This window comes from Pygoscelis adeliae, unplaced genomic scaffold, assembly GCF_000699105.1.
Source record: "Pygoscelis adeliae isolate BGI_AS28 unplaced genomic scaffold, ASM69910v1 Scaffold38, whole genome shotgun sequence".
NCBI classification, from domain to species: Eukaryota; Metazoa; Chordata; class Aves; order Sphenisciformes; family Spheniscidae; genus Pygoscelis; species Pygoscelis adeliae.
In genome coordinates, this window is record NW_008825614.1 from 18,688,552 (window position 1) to 18,706,961 (window position 18,410).

An 18,410-nucleotide genomic window follows, 5' to 3' on the forward strand; every position below is an offset into this window, starting at 1 on the left:
CATTGTAACTACCAATTACAATGAAAGGAGGGGGAAAATGCCTGTTGCCAAGAAATAAATCCTACTTCAAACACATATACACACACACGGAGGGAATGGCAGTGGTTCATGTGACTGGCTGGGCTTTTCTTATGGGGTTGCACAGTGCTGCCTTGGCCACAGCCATGTTTCTTCAGTGATCATATTGGATCAGAGATAAGAAAATATGTACCTTTAAAAGGCACCTGCATTTTATACATTTGAAAAATCTCAATAGATGGAGGGAGGGGGGAGTCCACCTTGAACAAATTCAGCAAGAGCAGGTGCTCTGGGTACCATCAGTGAGCTCCCCAGTGGGTCAAGGCAAGCTTGCTAGCTTACACGTGGGCTCGAGAGGCTCTGTGGACTGGGGAGATGAAAGGATGGTTTTCCCACCCCTGTGTCTGGGTATGCCTCAGAGACGTCCCACTCTGAAAGCAGAGTGTTACTGAGCTGGACCTTCAGCTTCTGCAGCTGAGGGATGCATCATCTGATGCGAACACCAGAGCAAGAGAAGAAAGTTTTAGGTCTGTGTTTTCATGGTTTTTATGCTTTTCTTCCATAATTTTTTCCATAATGGTTTTGTACTAACGAGCTTAACACTGTGCTTTGCTGGGGGTGAAAGATGAAGCCATCTTCATTTGATGGCTGGCACTTACAATCTAACTAAGTCAGTCTGACAGGCATTGCCCCGAGACAGTCAGACCAAAGAAAGCTGTGTTCAGACACCTGACATCCAAACAGGCCTGGGAATCCCCCGAGATGGGAAGTACTTCATACCAAACTGCCAGGACCAATTTCAGGCCTGCTAATGTCAAGAGCCAGAAGAAAGGGAGAAATCCCCTTTGGCAACCATTGTCCAGGGCACCCTCGCCACGAGGAAGGAGTGGAAAGAGGGTCTGCGGGACTCAGCTACCTTGGCGCCAAAACATCCAGATATACAATCACAGCTGAGAGACAATCCTAATCTTTTCCTGGCATTCGCTCCTGCTTTAATGGACTAAGTTAAGGACCGCTGCTGCTTTCATGTAGCTGCTTTGTCCCATCTGACAGGCCGCTGCTAGCTGGCGTTTGGAAGAAGGCTGAAAACTTCAGTCAGCAGAAATTGTTTCCTGTTGATTTTCCAGTGCTCCCTGTATTTTTAACTTTGTGGGTTTTGTAGCCTGATGACTTCCCTTGGCTGGGATTTAAAGTCTGAGATCATCTCCAGCCTGAGTTTACCTTGCAGACAAAGAGGTCTTTGAAAGCAGCCCATGCAGATAGAGTGACAGGTAACTATGCATAAAACAGGAGAGCCCAGCTCCCCGTGGCCTTGCAGAGCCATTTGCATTAGGACTCATCGAATAGAAGAAGGCATTACATTAGCCTGATGGTGTTTTATACTTGCTTTGCAATGGTGCCAGTGGCTGCAAAAACATTTAGGGCAAGAGTGAACCACGTGTGACAAACGCGACACAATCCATCTTGAAGAATAACATAATACAGACTGTGGGAGTAGAAATATTTTGTACCTCTGTGAGGCCCAGATTTGGGAGGATGCCCACAGATATTTTGAGAATAGTTCTGTTAAAAATGCCTATTTCAGGTATTCAGATTCAGAAATCTCTCCAGATCATTTGGACTAAATCTTAAGCTACTCTCAGTTTCTCCCATCAGTGTTCTCTAGGCACTGGAGATCTTTTTGGTGAGCTATTTTAGAGTTTCTGTTTCTGCTTGCTGATAATAAAACAAGGAGGATTTTGTCATTTTAAATAATGCGATAATAGAAATGCCTGGCTTAGTAGCCGTACCTTTTAATACTTCATGAGAGGCACATGTTCAAGGTGGATTTTGCGCATTTTTCATAGAACAACAGAAAGTTGGGTTGGAAGGACTTCAAGACATCACATAGTCTGTCTCTCTTTCCAAAGGCAGGATCAGCCCTACCTCTGCCGTTGCGTGCAGATACTACATAACCTTCTCGTGTCTTCCACAGATGAGGAACCTCCTCAGGCAATTTGTGCCTCAACAACCTTGGAAAGTTTTCCCAATGTCCAACCTAAATCTCTCACCTTACTTTTTGTAATTTTTTTGTCCATTACTTCCTCCTGCAGAACCTGAAGACTCACTGCTTGAAGACTTACCCTTCCTTCTTCTTTTTTTTTCCTTAGACAAAACCAACCCCATTCTTGTAAGATTTTCTTAGAGGTGATGTTTTTCAGCACAGTGATCAATGTTGTTGCTGTCACTGGGATCCTCTGTGATAGGTCTGCAACTTTCTTGAGTTGTAATGGCCCAAACTCACCATGATCCTTCAGCAGAGACCTGACCATTGTTGAGTAAGATGTAAGGCCACTTGCCTTACATATAATACTGCTGTCCATATGTTCCAGTATGGATTTGTTATATGTGCAGCAACATGACTATCTTTTAACTCATATTCCAGCTGAGATCACCTGTAATCCTTGCGTTGCTTTGTCCAGGCTACTGACTCGTCTTGTGCATCTGCCATTGATGATTGATGCATAAGGGGGAGATTTGTCAATGTCTATAAAACCCTGATGGGAGGTAGTAAAGAAGATGGAGCCATACTCTTCTCAGTGATGCCCAGGGAAAGGACAAAGGGCAACGGGCACAAAATGAAATACACTAAATTCCATGTAAACACAAGAAAACACCCTTTTTATTGTGATGATGGTCAAACACTGGAACAGGTTGCCCAAAGAGGCTGTGGAATCTCCATCCCTGGAGATGCTAAAACCTTTATTGGCCATGGTCTTGAGCATCCTGCTCTAGGTGAACTTGCTCAGAGCAGGTTGTTGGACTACGAGACATCCAGATGTGCCTTCCAGGCTCAACCATCCTGTGATAAGTTCGGTATCTGGCAGATGTCCTTATTAAAATTCTCCCTGCACGTCAAGGGGGAACCCCAGGAAAGCATCCCAGTTTGCTCCTTGAGCAGATGCTGAGGGTAAGTTCATCTTCATTGTGGCACAAGAATGCAGGAATAGGGATGTGGTTTTTGGGTTTGTGTTTTGGGGGCATGGTGGCTGATTTTTTTTTTTTTTTAAAGCAGGTGGGCTTAGTGTGTCCATGCAGTGACAAGCACATTGGGTTTTTTTGAGCTACTGAACTTTCTAAGCCCTCATCTGTACGTAACCTAACTAAAAGCTACTCAGGTTGGTTATTGCTTAAAAGGGAGACACAAAGTTACATTAGACTTTTGTGTGAATATTTGCATACATACCCCCATTTGCATGTATACTGCACAGACACATAAATAGCAGAAGGGGGTTTAGCACTGCCAGGGAACCTTTGCACTTTCCTCAGTGCAACACAGCATGCGCTGTAACACATACACTGGCATTTTGGGGGGTTATTCCATCATGTAGATCACAGCACCGAGCTACCACTATAGTATGCAGCTTTCCATAACACGATGCAGAGTACTCACATCAAGATCCTAAGCACAAGTTTGGTAGTCACTCTGACCAGCCCCTCTCACCCACATGGGCATGGTGGAAGGTGGGTTGACTTGTGGCACTGGAGCCACAGGTGGCTTGCAGGGTGCTGGGTCTCTCACGTGGCCAGAGCTCCCCAGTCTCCATGTCTCCTTTGGCTCTCCCCTACCCACTGATTGTGCTTTGACCAAGGCTTTCCACTCTCCCAGTCTTGCTCCTGAAACTCCTCACCAATTATCACTGCACGTCTGTTTTTCTCCCCCTGCCCCGTGACACAAAATGCAGTCAGAATAACAGGCTGGTCCGTGTCATGGCTTAGGCACTTGGGATGAGGAATTACTACTGTCTAATCAAATCATATACATTCCTCAGTGGATTTTCTGCTTTAGTTTTTGGTGGATCTTCCAATATGTACAAGGAAAGAAAGACTTTGGCAGACACCAGACTGCATTCCTGTAACAGCACATTTCACTACAACCATTACAAGCATTTCAGGGGGGAAGTAAGCAATCCCTAAATCCTGCACAGGCAGAAGGGTGAACAGATTGTATGGATGTGAAGAGGGGGAGGGCTGGGGCTGTGCGTGCTTGGTGTGCACATGCTTGCAGAATTAGAGATTACACACCCTGATTCCCCATGTCTCTTTCCTGAGACATTTTGTCTTGGGGAGGCACCCTGCTCCCCACCTTCCCCCAGTACTGGGATTGCTCTCTAGGAAAAAAGGACGGAGAGGGTCCAGCTGGTAGGGGGATGCTGCTGTGCGGCTCCAAGGGGAGCTTCCACAACTGCACGTCACAAGTCCTGAAGCTAGGATGCATGCTCCTAGCCTACAGACAGTGCTGATGCTGAAGGTCCACATGCCTTGACCTGTGTGAGTGCCTTTTGGTGCATCAGCTCTGATGGCGTTTGGAATTGTCTCTTAAATTTTCTTTTCAGAAGTTGTGTGACTGCCTGAAAATTGAAGCTCTAGCAAAAGCATTTTTCTAAACCTTTTTATCCCAGGAAATAGCTCAAAGACATGAACTCTGTAAGCCTCCAAAAGCCAATGGAAAACAACAAAAAAATTGAAGGTACTATTTATTTAAGAAATTCATGATTTTTGAGTCATTCTTGCTATTTCTCCATTTCCCTTTATTCATGGTTTTTGAATGCTTGTATGTGGCAAATTATGAGAACTGCTGTTCTTGAACTGCTTTCTGGCTTTCAGTTGGAAAAAAAAAAACCCAAAGCATATAATGAATAAAAATTATACAGTTATTTGATGAGAGGCTAATTTTCCTCTCAGCACACATGGGCCTATCAGACTCTACCTTTTGAAAGGACCACTTTGTGCTGCACATGAAAATATCTCTTTAGGCCGGGAAGTACAATGGAGCTGGAATTCATGATTTGTGTTACAATTATCTTCCGTGAGTGCCAAGTACAACTTTTTTCCTGACAATGCTGCCAATGGAGTCATAATCTATACCGCAAGACTTTTCCAGAAGCATGTACATAGGAGTTCACTGAATAATCATTCCCTGAAAATAAACCAGGCAGCAGGAACAAGTGAATGAGCTGTGCAAGAAGAATGCGTGTCAGACGGACAAACGGACCCACCTCGTCACAGCAGGAAATGGTGGGAAGGAGACGGGTGGACAAACAACAGGAATAAAAATTTAGATGAACCTTTTGGCCTCATCACTCCCTCTTCACCCTTTTCACCCCCCTCCACCATCAATTAGCCAATGCTGGGAAAGATGCCTCTGAATATATAAAAATGCCTTTGGGAACTATCTGAAGGTAGCTATTTGGGAACTATCTTCGGGTACCCCGAAGGTGGCAGGCTCTTTCTAAGACGTGCTGCTTGCTCTCGCCTGCTAGGTCTGTGCTCTCCTCTCTCCCTCCTGGGCTCACATTGGTGAGTGCAGGGCACAGGACTGGAAAAGCTCACCGGAGCTATAGGGTCTAAGCCCTTGCTACTGCAGGCACCACGTCACAAAACCCTTTCTTAAACCAGTGTATTTATTAAAAGCAGCCATATCTCCTTCAGCCTCTGTTTTGGCAGGATAAACAAACTCAACCCTTTCAGCCTCTTCTCATAAGTCAGGTCTCCACGGTCATCCCACCCCGCTCTGCACATCTCCTGCTTTGTGGGCATCTCTCTCCCAGACTGGTGGCAAGCGTCCCACTCATCTGGCCACTGCCCACAGTGTCACGGTTTGTCTGATGGGTCTGTGGTTGTCCGGGTCTCAGCCCTGGCTCTCCTGCCCTCTTCTGCTTGTACCTGGGTGTGCTAGGGATGCACGGCCATTCGGAATCCCCCTTGTGCATGGGGCATGCCTAATGCCCAAGGAGACCTCCACCTGGGGTATATTATGATCCATATGGGAAACTCCAGAGTCATATGAAATCCTTAGAGCATGCAAGGCTTAGTTTTCTCTGGGACAGGGCAGAGAGGGTGGGGAAGGAGGTGCTGAATTACTACCAGTTGCCTCTAGTGGTGGAAAACATTTGACAGAGCATAAGGCCTATGGTAAAATTCCTCCTCTTCCTGAATATATTGTGTTTCTTAATGCCTCCTGTCCTCTGGCCAGTGAAGGACTGAGAAGATAAAAGCAAGATTAATTTTGTGAGACACTAAAAGCAATGTGGTGAATTCCTGTGGCACTTTAAGATTCTTCTTTAAGCTCAACTTAGCCTTAGAGCCATTTAATCAAACTTATACTTTTCATTTCTAAAAGAATTTCTCTAGCGTTTGTATTTCTAGAGAAAAGAACTGGAGATGTATTCACTGCAGTTCTCAAAGCTAGAAATCACAAGGCAACTAAAAGCAACAACATGGATCAAAATCTAAGAACCTTATTTTTAACATAAAATAGTGATAGTATTTTTAGACTCAGCTGCTCTTTAAAGCTTAGGGGTTTAGCTACACTGAATAAAACTTAAACCATCAGGGTTTTAATGGGAATAGGTCAAATAGATTTTCACTTTTTGATCAGTGTTTCATTCAGTCTTATGAATGACTCTTATTGCTACAGAAGGACTTGTAGTGGAAAAATATCCAAATAATCAAAATGTAATCCAAACTGCCTCCAAAGAAAAAGCGGCCCTGATTTGGGAGAGCGCTTGCACTTGCTTCCCACTGCCCTAGCCCTCACTCAGCCCCACGCCTCTCCCCCTGCAGCCAGCAGGGAGAATGCAATGGCATTGCATGCCTGGGTTTCAGTCAAGGGTGGGCAATAATAAATCCTGCTGCCTCTAAAGCACATTAATAAATATGTTTTGCATGTTATGCTGAAGATTAGAAGAGAAGAAACAAAGGTGGAAACAAAGTCAGGCCTCATGTTCATTTTGATGAATGACAGGTAACAGCAAAGGCTGGAGAGGGTATACCCACTGCAGTGTCCCTGACAACTCTCTCTCCTATTCACTGGCACCAGGTCTTTTGCTAGTGGTAATGGACCTAGCTGAAGGACGAGGGCCTGGGAGCAGTATTGAGGTCATGCAATTAATTTCTGTGCTAAAGAACCAGAAAACCTTCTTTGAGAGTCCATAAAACCTATTTTCATAGAGGCTGAGACTTACAGAAGCAGCTCCCTGAGCAGCAGGATGGCATTTAACAGTCTTTTCCCTGCGGATTATCCAGCATCTAATACGAACTGAATTCACCTCTTGTAGAAACTTCGTATCTTGAAACTTCTGCCTGTTTCTCCAATTTGGCTGAAATCAGCCAGTGCCTTCCACAGTGTTGGGTGTGGGGGATAGATGGAAAGAGACAGCATGATCACATACGTCTTGCATTCCTCGGATGACAGCCAAGGGGGAGAGGCAGCTCAGAGAGCTGGTAGGGGTGTATAACCAGATTAGATAACTGACTTCCCGCTGCTGAGAGAGGGAGACAGCGCTGCTTTCAGCACTCCTGCTCCATTACAAATAAGTGATGTCATGACGTTAAAAAAAAAAAATCACCTACTATCCTGCTCTGGTTTCCCCAAAGATTGCTGAAATGGCTTGCTAATAAAGAATTAAGATGTAATAGAGCTGGAGATGAAAGATGAAGAGAAAAAGCAACAAGGCAAACTCTTCCTTCAGTTTAAACCAACTACAAAGCATCCTGGAAGAATGGCAAAAAAAATTAGCACGGTCAGAAAAAATAGGGCAGTTGCTTTTTCCCAATGTGGTTTTTCAAGAGTATTTAACATTTGGATATTTCCTTTCACTGCTTTCTGCCATTCAAACTTCTTTGTTATTTAGTTTTTCAGATCAAAAGTGGTTTTTCCTATAAAATATAAAAAAAATTCCTAAGGCAAACTGTATTTCTGGCTGAGTCAATAATGTGTGGTTATCTGAAGCAGAATCAAATGGAAAAACTGAAAAACTAGATGAACTTACTGAGCAGACCAAGTGGCTCAAGAAGTGTCCGAGAGTCAAACCTCAATCTGATGCAGAGTTTATTCAACAGCCAGGTTATGGCTTGTGCACCATGGCACAGTCTGTGAGCCGTTCATGGAACAGTTATAGTAGTGAAGACTGGTGAGCTGGGAACTCGAAGAGAAAGGTGTGAACCAGGCTGGTAAACACTGTTATTCCCTGCTTTTTTTTTTCCGTAAGGAGACTATGGAAGAACATTCATTTTTCAGGTCAAGAGGGTCTGCGTTCAGCCTCAGGGGACCTGTTGCACAACAGTTTAGGCTCCTGGATTGTGCTTGAAGAAGAGAATGAAGAAGCGAGGAAGGCTCCAGATAATCAGGGTAGGAGCAATAACTGAAAATTAAATATCAAGAAATACTGAGCAAGGATGGATGGGCAAAAAACAAAGGGGACAAAAAGCCAGAGTTTGAAGAAAGAAGTGCCCCTCTCTTGGCCTCAATGATATGCAGAGGGGCCTGAGGTCAGATTCAAGGACTGCCCATGACAATGCAGCTTCTGTGTTTCCCTTGACAGACAGTGATCCAGCTGGGGAAAGTGATCATCCCTTCTGCTTTCGAGGTCTGGGGGATTCAAGAGCAGTTCCCTGCCCGCTACGTGGAAGCTCGGCTGCCTGATCTCAGGGGCAGGGAGGGAGCGAGGGGAAGCAGCTGGGGCCCTTGTTCATTGTTCCTCAACTCTCCTACCCACTGCGCGCTTCATTCCCTTGGGCAACGCTGCAGTCACTATGATGAGTATTTAAAGAAGGCTGCAAGGGGCCTGGCAATGGTCCTCACCAGCAGAGTCACACCAGCCTTATGGTCTTTGCTTGGAGCAATTTGCTGCCTCATCTCAAACATGGACATTCAGCTTACGTGAAGGATTTCAAGAGACAGACTGGGAAAGTCTCCCTGAAAGAGTCCTTGGGGAAATGTGGTAAGCTACCTAGTGATGATGACGAGGGTCATTACTGGGTTTAACCCATCAGGGATCAAGAGTCCACTTCTGCCCTTCTCTGCTCACCAACCATTTGAAGATAGTTCCTTTATAAGGACCTCCAGTGCAATAACATTTGAGGAGAAGGACTATGAGGGGAAAGGCAAGAGGCTGGAGGTTTAGGAAAGAATTAACAGGTCAGTTTGAAGAGCACCAGGTCTAGCTTTGAAGCTGACCCTGCTTTGAGCAGTGGAGCGGATTGGATCAGAGGTTTGAAGGGAAAATCTGAATTATTATTTGATTCCATGCTTCTATGTGAGAAGTGTGATTTTTAATTTTTTTTTTCCTGTTCTCTTTTAGGACATTTACTGAGGCAGCCAGCAAAATAAAGACTTTGATAAGGAAGTGCAAGTGAGAATTGTTCTTGCTAATACCACCCAGTACTGACAAGTGTGATACCAATAAAAAGAGGAAAATGAAGTGTTCGTAGTATCATAGTTGCAAAAAAATGACTTGCTAACTTTTCTGTCCCAGACACAGCCTTTAATCAGAACATGCGTGCTCATGTATAGTTCTGGGCAATTGGACAGCACCCCTTTGAAAAGAGAAGGAACACCTTATCAAGGGCAATGTGTCCTGAGAAAGTCTTCAAAACCACTGCATTAATAATTCTATACACATACACACATGCTTGCACGTACACACATGATGCAGAATCAACAGCTTTATAAAGACAGAAAATATCATGTCATTCAAATAACATTCACCAGCTTTCTTTATCCATCCAAGCAGTTTTATAGCCCTAATGAGTATGAAACAAGCATATGATTCCTTCAGGATCACCAGCTCATCTCTACATCTCTCTCTTCTTATGCCTGCTTTCAAGTTAGACACCTGCAGATGATTATTAATAATCATTTCTACTTTGACAACAGCATCCAAAGTCTCAGTCAATACTTAGACTTCATTTTAACAGACACTGCACCAACACAGAGAGGAGGGACAGACCCCAACATGAAGAGTTTTCAACTGAAGTTAATGGCTGGTGCCAAGGCTAACAGAGAAAAAGAATTTGTCCAATGCCCTGCAGAGCACATCAGAAAACAGGCCATGAACCTCCTTACTGTTCCTATGGACTTCCAACAGATAAAAAGATGTTGCCATATGTAGTTATTTTGCATACTTAAACCAAAGGTTTTAGGCTTAAATCAGGGTAAGTCAGAAGACTTGTATAGCTCACACGTGGAACATGACATCACCAACATGTGCTGTGGCATACTGGCTTTGCACCTTTTCAGGCATATATGTGGAGCTGTGAGGTAGTCTTCCAACGGAAGAAATTATAATCCCATAATCAGAACAGAAAATTTCATTTTAAGGTGAAATAGCGACTCATTCTGCAAAGGTAGGGAGGATGAAGGAATGGCCCAATAAGATATTTTTATTTATAGCTTCCACAATTCTATGAAGTGGACATCTTAAAACTCCTCATTAGTTCCTTTCTTCAAGAGAAGAAGTATCCACAGATTATCTGTCATTAAGACCTCATCCCTGTCCACACACATTTCTTAGAGCCCAATTTAGTTGTCACTGACCTGTTCCACTCGGATATCAAATTCTCCATTCACCTTCTTCCCCTGGAAATACTTGGCCCTGCAGAAGAAACGAGAAAGACAAACATGGTTAAAGAAGATTTTTGGCTTTCATTACATACCATTTTGCTTCTGCATTTCCCTTTTTGCTGAAGAATTTCTATCCAGGTCACAGCATGTTTTCCTAATTCCTATCTGCTTTCAGCTTTCTGTTCTCCAGGAGAAACCTGCCAAGCCAGATGAAAACCACATTGGAAAGTTCCTTCAAGACTTGTGACTTTTTCATTTTATTTTCAAACTGAAAACAAAATGCTCTCCTAATCTTTTCCAGAGCAACAACTCTAATCAATGATTCCTTGCTATGTCTCATTTAATACTCTATTCTGTAAAAGAAGGAGAGCAACATATGGCATGGAATCAGAAACTTCTGATGTTGAGCAAGGATCTTTATCATCACAGCTGAAGCACTTGTGAAGCCTATTCTCTTGCTGTCTTGCTACAGAGCTGCTTTTCAATTCTGTTTGTCTTTCTGCTACTGATTTAGAGAAACAGTATCTGCATCTACAGTGTCACTAGTGAAGGGTCTCTTCTCCTGAACTGAGAAAATGTGTTTACTTTGGAGTTGGACAGAGTCATGAGAAGGACATATACCTTCCACCACCTCTGCTCCTAGCTGCCTACGCTATGCAGACAACAAAGCACTTTCAGAAGGATCGGTTGTTCATGAGAGGGGAAGGCTGACAGTAGCGTTGGAGAAGAAAACATAGGAAAAGGGCAGGCAGTCTTAGCTTTTTTATTCATATTTGTGTATAATGTCCCTTATATTGATTAGTCGGCAGGGAAATTGCCGATATAATTTCCCCTGTGAAAATTTCTCCCCAATTCTTCCCCTCGCCAAACAAGCTTGACAGCAGAAAATACAGATTGATTTTCTCAGCCCTCACCCCTAAAACTTCAGGAAGACCATGTAGGTTCCAAAAAGCTCTTCTGTTTGGAAAGCATTGAAAACACAGCTAAGCCCTGCAAGAGCTGTTTCCAGAGACAAAGTAACTCTCTGCGTTCTGTTTCCAATTGGCAAAGAGAGGACAGAATAAAGAAGTAGAGGAAAATGAGGGGAAGCCGGCTTTGCTCCCTATTTTATAGTATTAACAAAAAAAGAAGCTGGCTCACATTTTTACTATGTGTCTATTTGTTCCAATAAAAAAAGGAGAGACAGTAGGAAGGCAATTTTCCCCATGGCTGAAACACACCAGTTTTCAGCTGAATGCTCCCCTCCCCCAGAAATGTGAAATGTAAATAAAAAAGTTGTTTTGTTTTGTCATTCTGGCTCAAAACCAAGTCAAAAACTTTCATTTTATTAGAAAAAGACATTAAAAAATGTCAAAAGTTTTCCGCTTTGTTCTAACGAGGGTATCTGAAGGCTGTACCACGCTTCCCTTCCCAGAGAGCCCATCCATCAGCATGATGCTAATAAGACCTCTGCATAGATGTCAGTGAGGGACAGCGTAGCAGCCAGGTGTGACCAAGACCAAGTGGCTCAAACAACCCCTGCCCAGTATAAAAAGCAGAGCTCTGGCCATTTTTCCTCCCTTTTTGAATTTATGAGTGTTACATGAAAAAAAGCAACTCAACAGAAAAGCTGAGACATCACGCCTCTAACAATAAACAGGAATACTAAATGCACTTAATAATAATTCCATCGTATTTCTGGAGGCATGGCTCTAGAGGGTCTGGCAACATTCCTCGCTCCTAAACATTGGGGATATTGCTGGAACCAGTGACTTCTCAAAAACTGGAATAAGCTTTAAGTGGGCCCACAGGAACTGGTCTGAAATTTGAGGCGCACTATTCACTGGTACAAGCTTGTTTTTATTCCCAGCACGCTCATAATATATACTCCTTACTCACATTTATGAAACACAGTTCCTCCCTCTATGGCCTCTCCTCTTTGCTGACCAGCTGGTTGCAAACTCCTTGGTGCTGCTTTGCTTCAGCTTGTAATGAAGTGTGATTAAACACAGTCTTCAGCCTGATACAGATGGAACAAAGAGGCTTCCACTGCCTAGTCCAGGAAATTAGCCTTCACATGGTTAAAAAATCCTCTCTCCCATCTCTACAATACTGGCTCTGCTCATGGATAGTCACACAGAGGGCACATCCAAGTGTGAGGAGTCATTGGAACAGAGCAAGGGACCTTAACTTAGACACCATGTGGCCTCTTCTTCTTATCCCTCTTTCCACACAGGTTGTCTCATCCCATGTCTCAGATAACTTTCTTTTAACAGCACAATATATCACTTTCTTTTAAGGACAACCTCGCAGGAGGGTTAACCTTCTCCGAGTGTCTCTGAAGACTACAAATGCTAAGCAATTTGCAGCCAAATATTTTGGTCAGCCCATCATTTTGACACAGCCCAGGGTAAGAATGAAACACTTCTTACTGAAACATCACTGAAATGGATGGAGTGATGTTTTCAATGTGCACCTGGGGTTTTGGACCCCCTGGGCAGTAGAGGCTATCATGTTGAAAAGAAAAATGGCTTTAGCCTCACCCTGTAGCTCCTGAAATTTCAAGCAAGCTGGAATAATTTCTGATGCTGCAGAAATATCATGATGCCTCTGTTGCAAGAGGGAGAGTCTTTTGGTCAGTATTGTGCAATGTATGAAATGGTTTCTGGTCCCTACAGTGGATGTGGGATGAAGGAAAGGAAGACCACACTCTGGTGGGGATGCAGGAGAAAGAAAGATGGATGTTTCTGGCAGGTGAGACTGTGCAAGACATTTGCGGATGCTCTCTGCCCCAAAACCACCTGAGCAAGGCTCTTCCAGATTTCTGCCTAGGAAGTGACATGCTGCAGGATTATCTAGACAGCCTGTAGTGCAGCAGGGGAGCAGCACCCAGAAGACCAGTCAAAAACCTTTCTGGGGAGCCTCAGAAGTGTCCCCATTCACCTCCAGCACAGCCAACTGCCAGTGATCAGAGAAGTGGCTCACTGCCCCGGGAGGGGGGCTGTCTGGCATCCCCCAGCTTGGGACACCGGGCAAGGCACTGGCCATGCAAACACACCCCCTCTGCCAGGCAGCCTGCAGCACTGACCACCACTGGCTGGCCATCCCTTCATTTTAAAGCATGTCAGATGTTCAACGCGCCAGAACACAGCGTTATAATTTGGCTAGGCAGGGTGCAGATGGGGTGGTGCGGTTACTGCGATCTCAGTAAATTAGCATGTAAACATGTTTTGACTGAAGAAAACTGCAGGGCCATGCTCAAGAGCAGTTCCTGGGTGGGATTTACAGTGCTAGGCAATGCATTTAAATGCGGCTGCACTGGCTGGGAGGGAGGAAGCACCATAATAAACAGCCAAAGATCTGCCCTGGCTTCCAGGGAGAAAGCTTGCCCTGAACCCCTTTCTCTTTGTGATGAAGAAGCCGCATGCTCTGGAAAAGGACATATTTTCTGGGTGCAAGGGCATCAGACAAACATAACTTCTGCTTTCTGCCTCAGCCCTGACATGATTACAGGGCCACAAGAAACCTGATGCCTCTCCTTATGAAGTAGTTTGGAAAGAATAAAAGCTTATTTTCCAGAGCTGCCATGAAACAGTCCCAGTCTGCCTCAGTGACCATGGCTTGAGGAAGCATATACACAATTTTCTGTCAGATATGGAGTGCATCCTTAATAGCAGCAGGGAAAAATAAATGATCAGTTCACCTCCAATTACCTACATAAGAGCTAATTCACAGAAAGTCCATGTATAACATTAGTGCCCTTAGGTGTTTGCAAAGCATCTGCCTGAGCAAGGGATGCCAGCACTGATCCATGACTGCAAAGACACATGTAAGACGCTCAAATACCAGAGTTTATCCCTCTGGTCTCACCGACAGCTGGGACAGCTTATACTGCACCTATGCCAGGGCTGCCCGAATTGGAGCGCTCCCCTGCACCTTTGTACTAATGCCCGTAGCCTGCAAACACAAGGATTCAGTCCTCATGGGGCGCCAAGTCCCTTGTCAAAGCCCCGCGTGTCACCAGGCCCAGGGGAGGTAGAGCTGGGCCAGCGGGCTACAGGTACAGGAGCTGGGGCCAGCCTGCACCGCTGTGCTGCTCCTGCATCATGGAGAAACACGGCACAAGAGAAGCAACTCCCACACGTGGAGTAGGGTCTTCCAGGATCAGCAGCAAAGGGCCAAAACTCACAAGCTACTTCTATTAGGAGAGCATAGATCATCCTGCAATTTCTCTTTGTATGATAAATAACCAGTTACATCTGCCTTGTTCTCTTTCTGCTTTAAAACAAAAGTAGGTGCAATGAATGCTCAACCCATCAGGCGGTACACATGCTCAGCACAGGAATCCAGGAGAAGCTATTTGTGCAGAGCTTGTACTGTCTCTCCTCGAGTTATTTTTTCTCTCTTCTCTCTGCATTTTTTTCTCTTGGTGCAAAGAAGCATATCCAAGCTGCTTCAGAGGACTGCTTCAGTGTTTTCCTCTGGACCTGTGGGAAACAGAGACATCAGGGATGCAGCAGGGGACTGCACAACTTCTGCCAGGCTGGAAAATGCTCTGCACAGATGAGGAATAGGAAAAGATGCCCAGGTATCAAGCATCAGCTAGAGAAAGTTCCCAAGGAGCTCTTGCCCAGGTACAGTGCCACTAGACAGCAGCCCATGTAAGAAAAGGTGCAGAACACCAGCTTCAGCATTGGGAAGGGAGTAGCCAAGAGGGAGAAGAGATCTGAAGTGACCGTGGTGGACTGGAGGAGTGCAGTGATTCAAAGCATAAAGCTGTGCCTGCAGGTCCATTAGCTGGGTGAAGCAGAGGTTATGACACATTATGCAGCTTTGAACACAGGCTGGTACTTTGTATTAAATTCATGGGACTTCTTCAGGGTATCCTGTAAAATGGTTCCTGTATGAAGCAATTTCCTAGGATAGGAAGAGATCAAAGAAATATAGCTCAACTCTTCCTGTGGGAGACCTCAGTGAAGCTGACATAGCAAATGTCGTTGCAACTGATGGCAGCATGTCTTGGAGTAACTGGGAAGCCATCCTTCAGATGAGCAAATAAGCTTGAGCCCAAATCCCCTGTGACGTGAATGAACCCAGGCGCTTTTTGGGGCATCACTGCTTGACAGAGGCCTTGAGCTACAAACTCGGGAGCAGTCTTGTACCTTCACCCCAGAAATGGGCTCAGTATCACTGAGAGTGTGCCAAAGAGGGGCACAGGGATATTGTAATAACAAATTCCTCCTAATCCTCTGACTGAGCTTGTGCCTCTGGAGCAAGACACAACAAGAAAAGAAAGCCAAGCCACACTTTGGATGGAGACCACTTCCCATCCGGAGTGGGAAGCAGCCTTTCCTGCCCTGTGGAGGGGCCAGAGCAAAACATGCTGAGGAGAGGGGAAATGTGCGGGACTCTTGGGGAGAGATGGGCAAGGGAATGGGTGGAGGAAAGAAGGAGACAAATGGTGAAGAAAAGACATGGATAAATAAACCAAAAGGGATCCATGGGTAAATTCTGGAATTATCTGAATTATTTCCCTGGAATCACATTACACACATTTCTCTCAAGCCCCTTGGGAAAATAAGGCATCTAATTTCTTTCTGGATCAGCCTGGAAAAGGTGAGGCTGAAGCCTCCCTGAGGAGGGAGAGGAGGGGGTTAGCCACTGTATGAAATCCCCGTGTCAAAGGGCCCGGGGGCCCAAGTGATGCACAAGGCACTCACTGTATGTCTGCATTGTCTCCTTCATAAAAGGGGCTGGGACTGGGAAAAAGGAGGCAGTTTCCAGGATACTGGCCAGCAGCCGCTGGAATGCCCCGAAACCCCCAGCCCCTACATTCTATAAAGGCAGTGGGGAGGAGAGGGGGGAGGAGAGATGCATTTGTGCCCTTTTTTCTTCAGGGGTGAATACAAGAAAGGTTTTCCTTTCAGGGGCCAGCCCTCGACCCCTTCACCACTTCTCCCCAGTTTAGCAATTCCCAGCTGTAAATAGTAAGGACTTTTGAGATGGTCAATCCTGACTGCCCAGGGCATAGGGAAGAGAAAAATCACTCCACAGATGCCAAGGTCTGCAACCTACTGGAGCTTTTGTCCACATCTGCTTTGGCCCAGAGACCTTTATGCACTGTTCAGCTGTTGGATGGACTGGTTGGTAGTTAATATTTATTCTGTAAGAGTACCTTGGGCCAGGAGTGGGCGGTGTCAGGATACTAAAGATGGTGGATAAGCATGATGGATGTGTGCTTTGACACCTCAGAAAACAATGTCTGAATTACAGGTTAAATGGACCAGAGGCATGTGCAGAAAGAAGGGAAGGGTACCTACACTGTACGGACAGACTGGGAGGGACCAAGAGGTAAATCTAAATTTTGGGTTGGGTCAAAAGGTAACCCTAAATACACTGATACTTTGCCAGGAGCTCCACAAAAGTTTCAACTTCAGCCCCGGGGTGCAGTATTGCTGCTTTCAGCCCCGTGCCTCCCTGGGGCGAGATCATCTTGCTCTCAGTGATGTCACCACCTGGTTTGCTGGAGTCACCAAACGGAGAGCCAGCTCAGCTGCGCTGCAGGTAGGTCCTCGGTGTCCAAGGTCAGGCTGTGGGAACAGACTGCCTTTGTTGCCTTCTGGGAAGAACCACAAGACCCAGCCCACTCTGGTTACCGTAAAACAACCCCTGAGGCATCATTAGTTGTGGGATCACACCAAGGAAAGAAATGCCTCTCCTGAAGAGGTTTGTATTGGGCTGTGATAATGGTATGGTTTGGGGTTTTTCTGGATAAAGGAAGTCCTCGTGGTGAGGTCCTTGATGACATCTGAGGTCCCACCCTACAGGGCTGGAAGGATTTTCTTGGCTTGAATGCACACAGAAAGGGAAGCTTTGGGGCAGGAAGAGAGCAGGTTTTTTTAAATCTTCTTTTGTGAGTCCTCCTATTCTCTCAGGGAACCGAATGCCTGTTTTTGGGGCAGACCTGTGTTGGCAAGCCACCAGCACTTTAACGATTGCAGACACAACCATTCAGGCCACTCTTTCTATTCAAGAAACTGCAGAGTCCCACACAATACTGGCCTCCCAGAATCTTCCTGTGCCACCTCCTGCTTGTGAAACGGAGGTAATCAAAGCCATCCCCCAAGAGAAGAAGCACTAGTTAGTGCAGCACTACTGCTTTTGGGCATGGCTTTTTGTACGTCTCTGAGCTGTCAGGATAGGAAGGACACTTTGCTGTAGGTCTGATCCCCCACCCAGGCTACACCGTGGTCACATTCCTCCCTGCCACAAAGAGCTGGGGGGGTAGTCAGGGGGCTGCTTTAAGTACAACATGAGGCAGCAATTTTATTTTGTGTATTATCAAAATAGTGCATTGCTGGAACATTTCCACGTTGCTAAATCTAGATGGTATGGCCTGGAGCTGTTTGCAAGGGGTATCATTTTGTTGAGGATTGTGCAATATTTTATTCCAGCCCACCTCAGCCCTCCCTGAACCTGAGGAGCTGGGGAACCGGGCTAACTAGAACCAACACTGGGGCAGGGCTGCTGACTTTCAAGCAGAAGAAATCTGGCTCACAAACCTTGAGAAATACAACTGAGGGATTTTTTTTTTTTTTTTTATGTACAGGACTAGGCAGGACATTCTGAGGTTAAATTCTATGCATTTATAGGAACTCTGGTAAAGCAATTAAGGTCCCAGATTTGACTTGCATTAGCATATTTATAACCTGGTGCGGAATGTTTTCCATATTCCTTGTGTCTATTTTTGCAATGATACTAATCCTTTACATTTCTGTATCACCTTTCATTTAGGAGGACTAGATCCCAAGTTGCTTTACATATGCAGGACAAAAATACAGGCAGACATGATGGTGATATACCTAAAACAGATTGGAAAGTGATGTGATAAATGCAATTTATTGAATATCTTTGACAGCCTTACCTCCTTTTCACCCCTATGCCTGTATGCTTGGGAATACAGAAACTCTTCATGCTACTTCCAAGTGTGCATGCGTGCACACACACACGTTTAACACAAACTTGC

The 18,410-nt window shown here is 45.1% G+C and overlaps 1 protein-coding gene across 2 annotated transcripts in view; it reads right to left on the bottom strand.

Annotated features, from left to right (window-relative positions):
* SYN3 (synapsin III) overlaps nt 1–18,410 on the bottom strand; it is a 186,327-nt gene that overhangs the window by 162,279 nt on the left and 5,638 nt on the right. For both annotated transcript variants that reach the window (XM_009332980.1, XM_009332981.1), the window contains exon 2: nt 10,379–10,436. In XM_009332980.1, the coding sequence (XP_009331255.1) occupies nt 10,379–10,436 (58 nt within the window). The remainder of the gene's footprint in view (nt 1–10,378; nt 10,437–18,410) is intronic.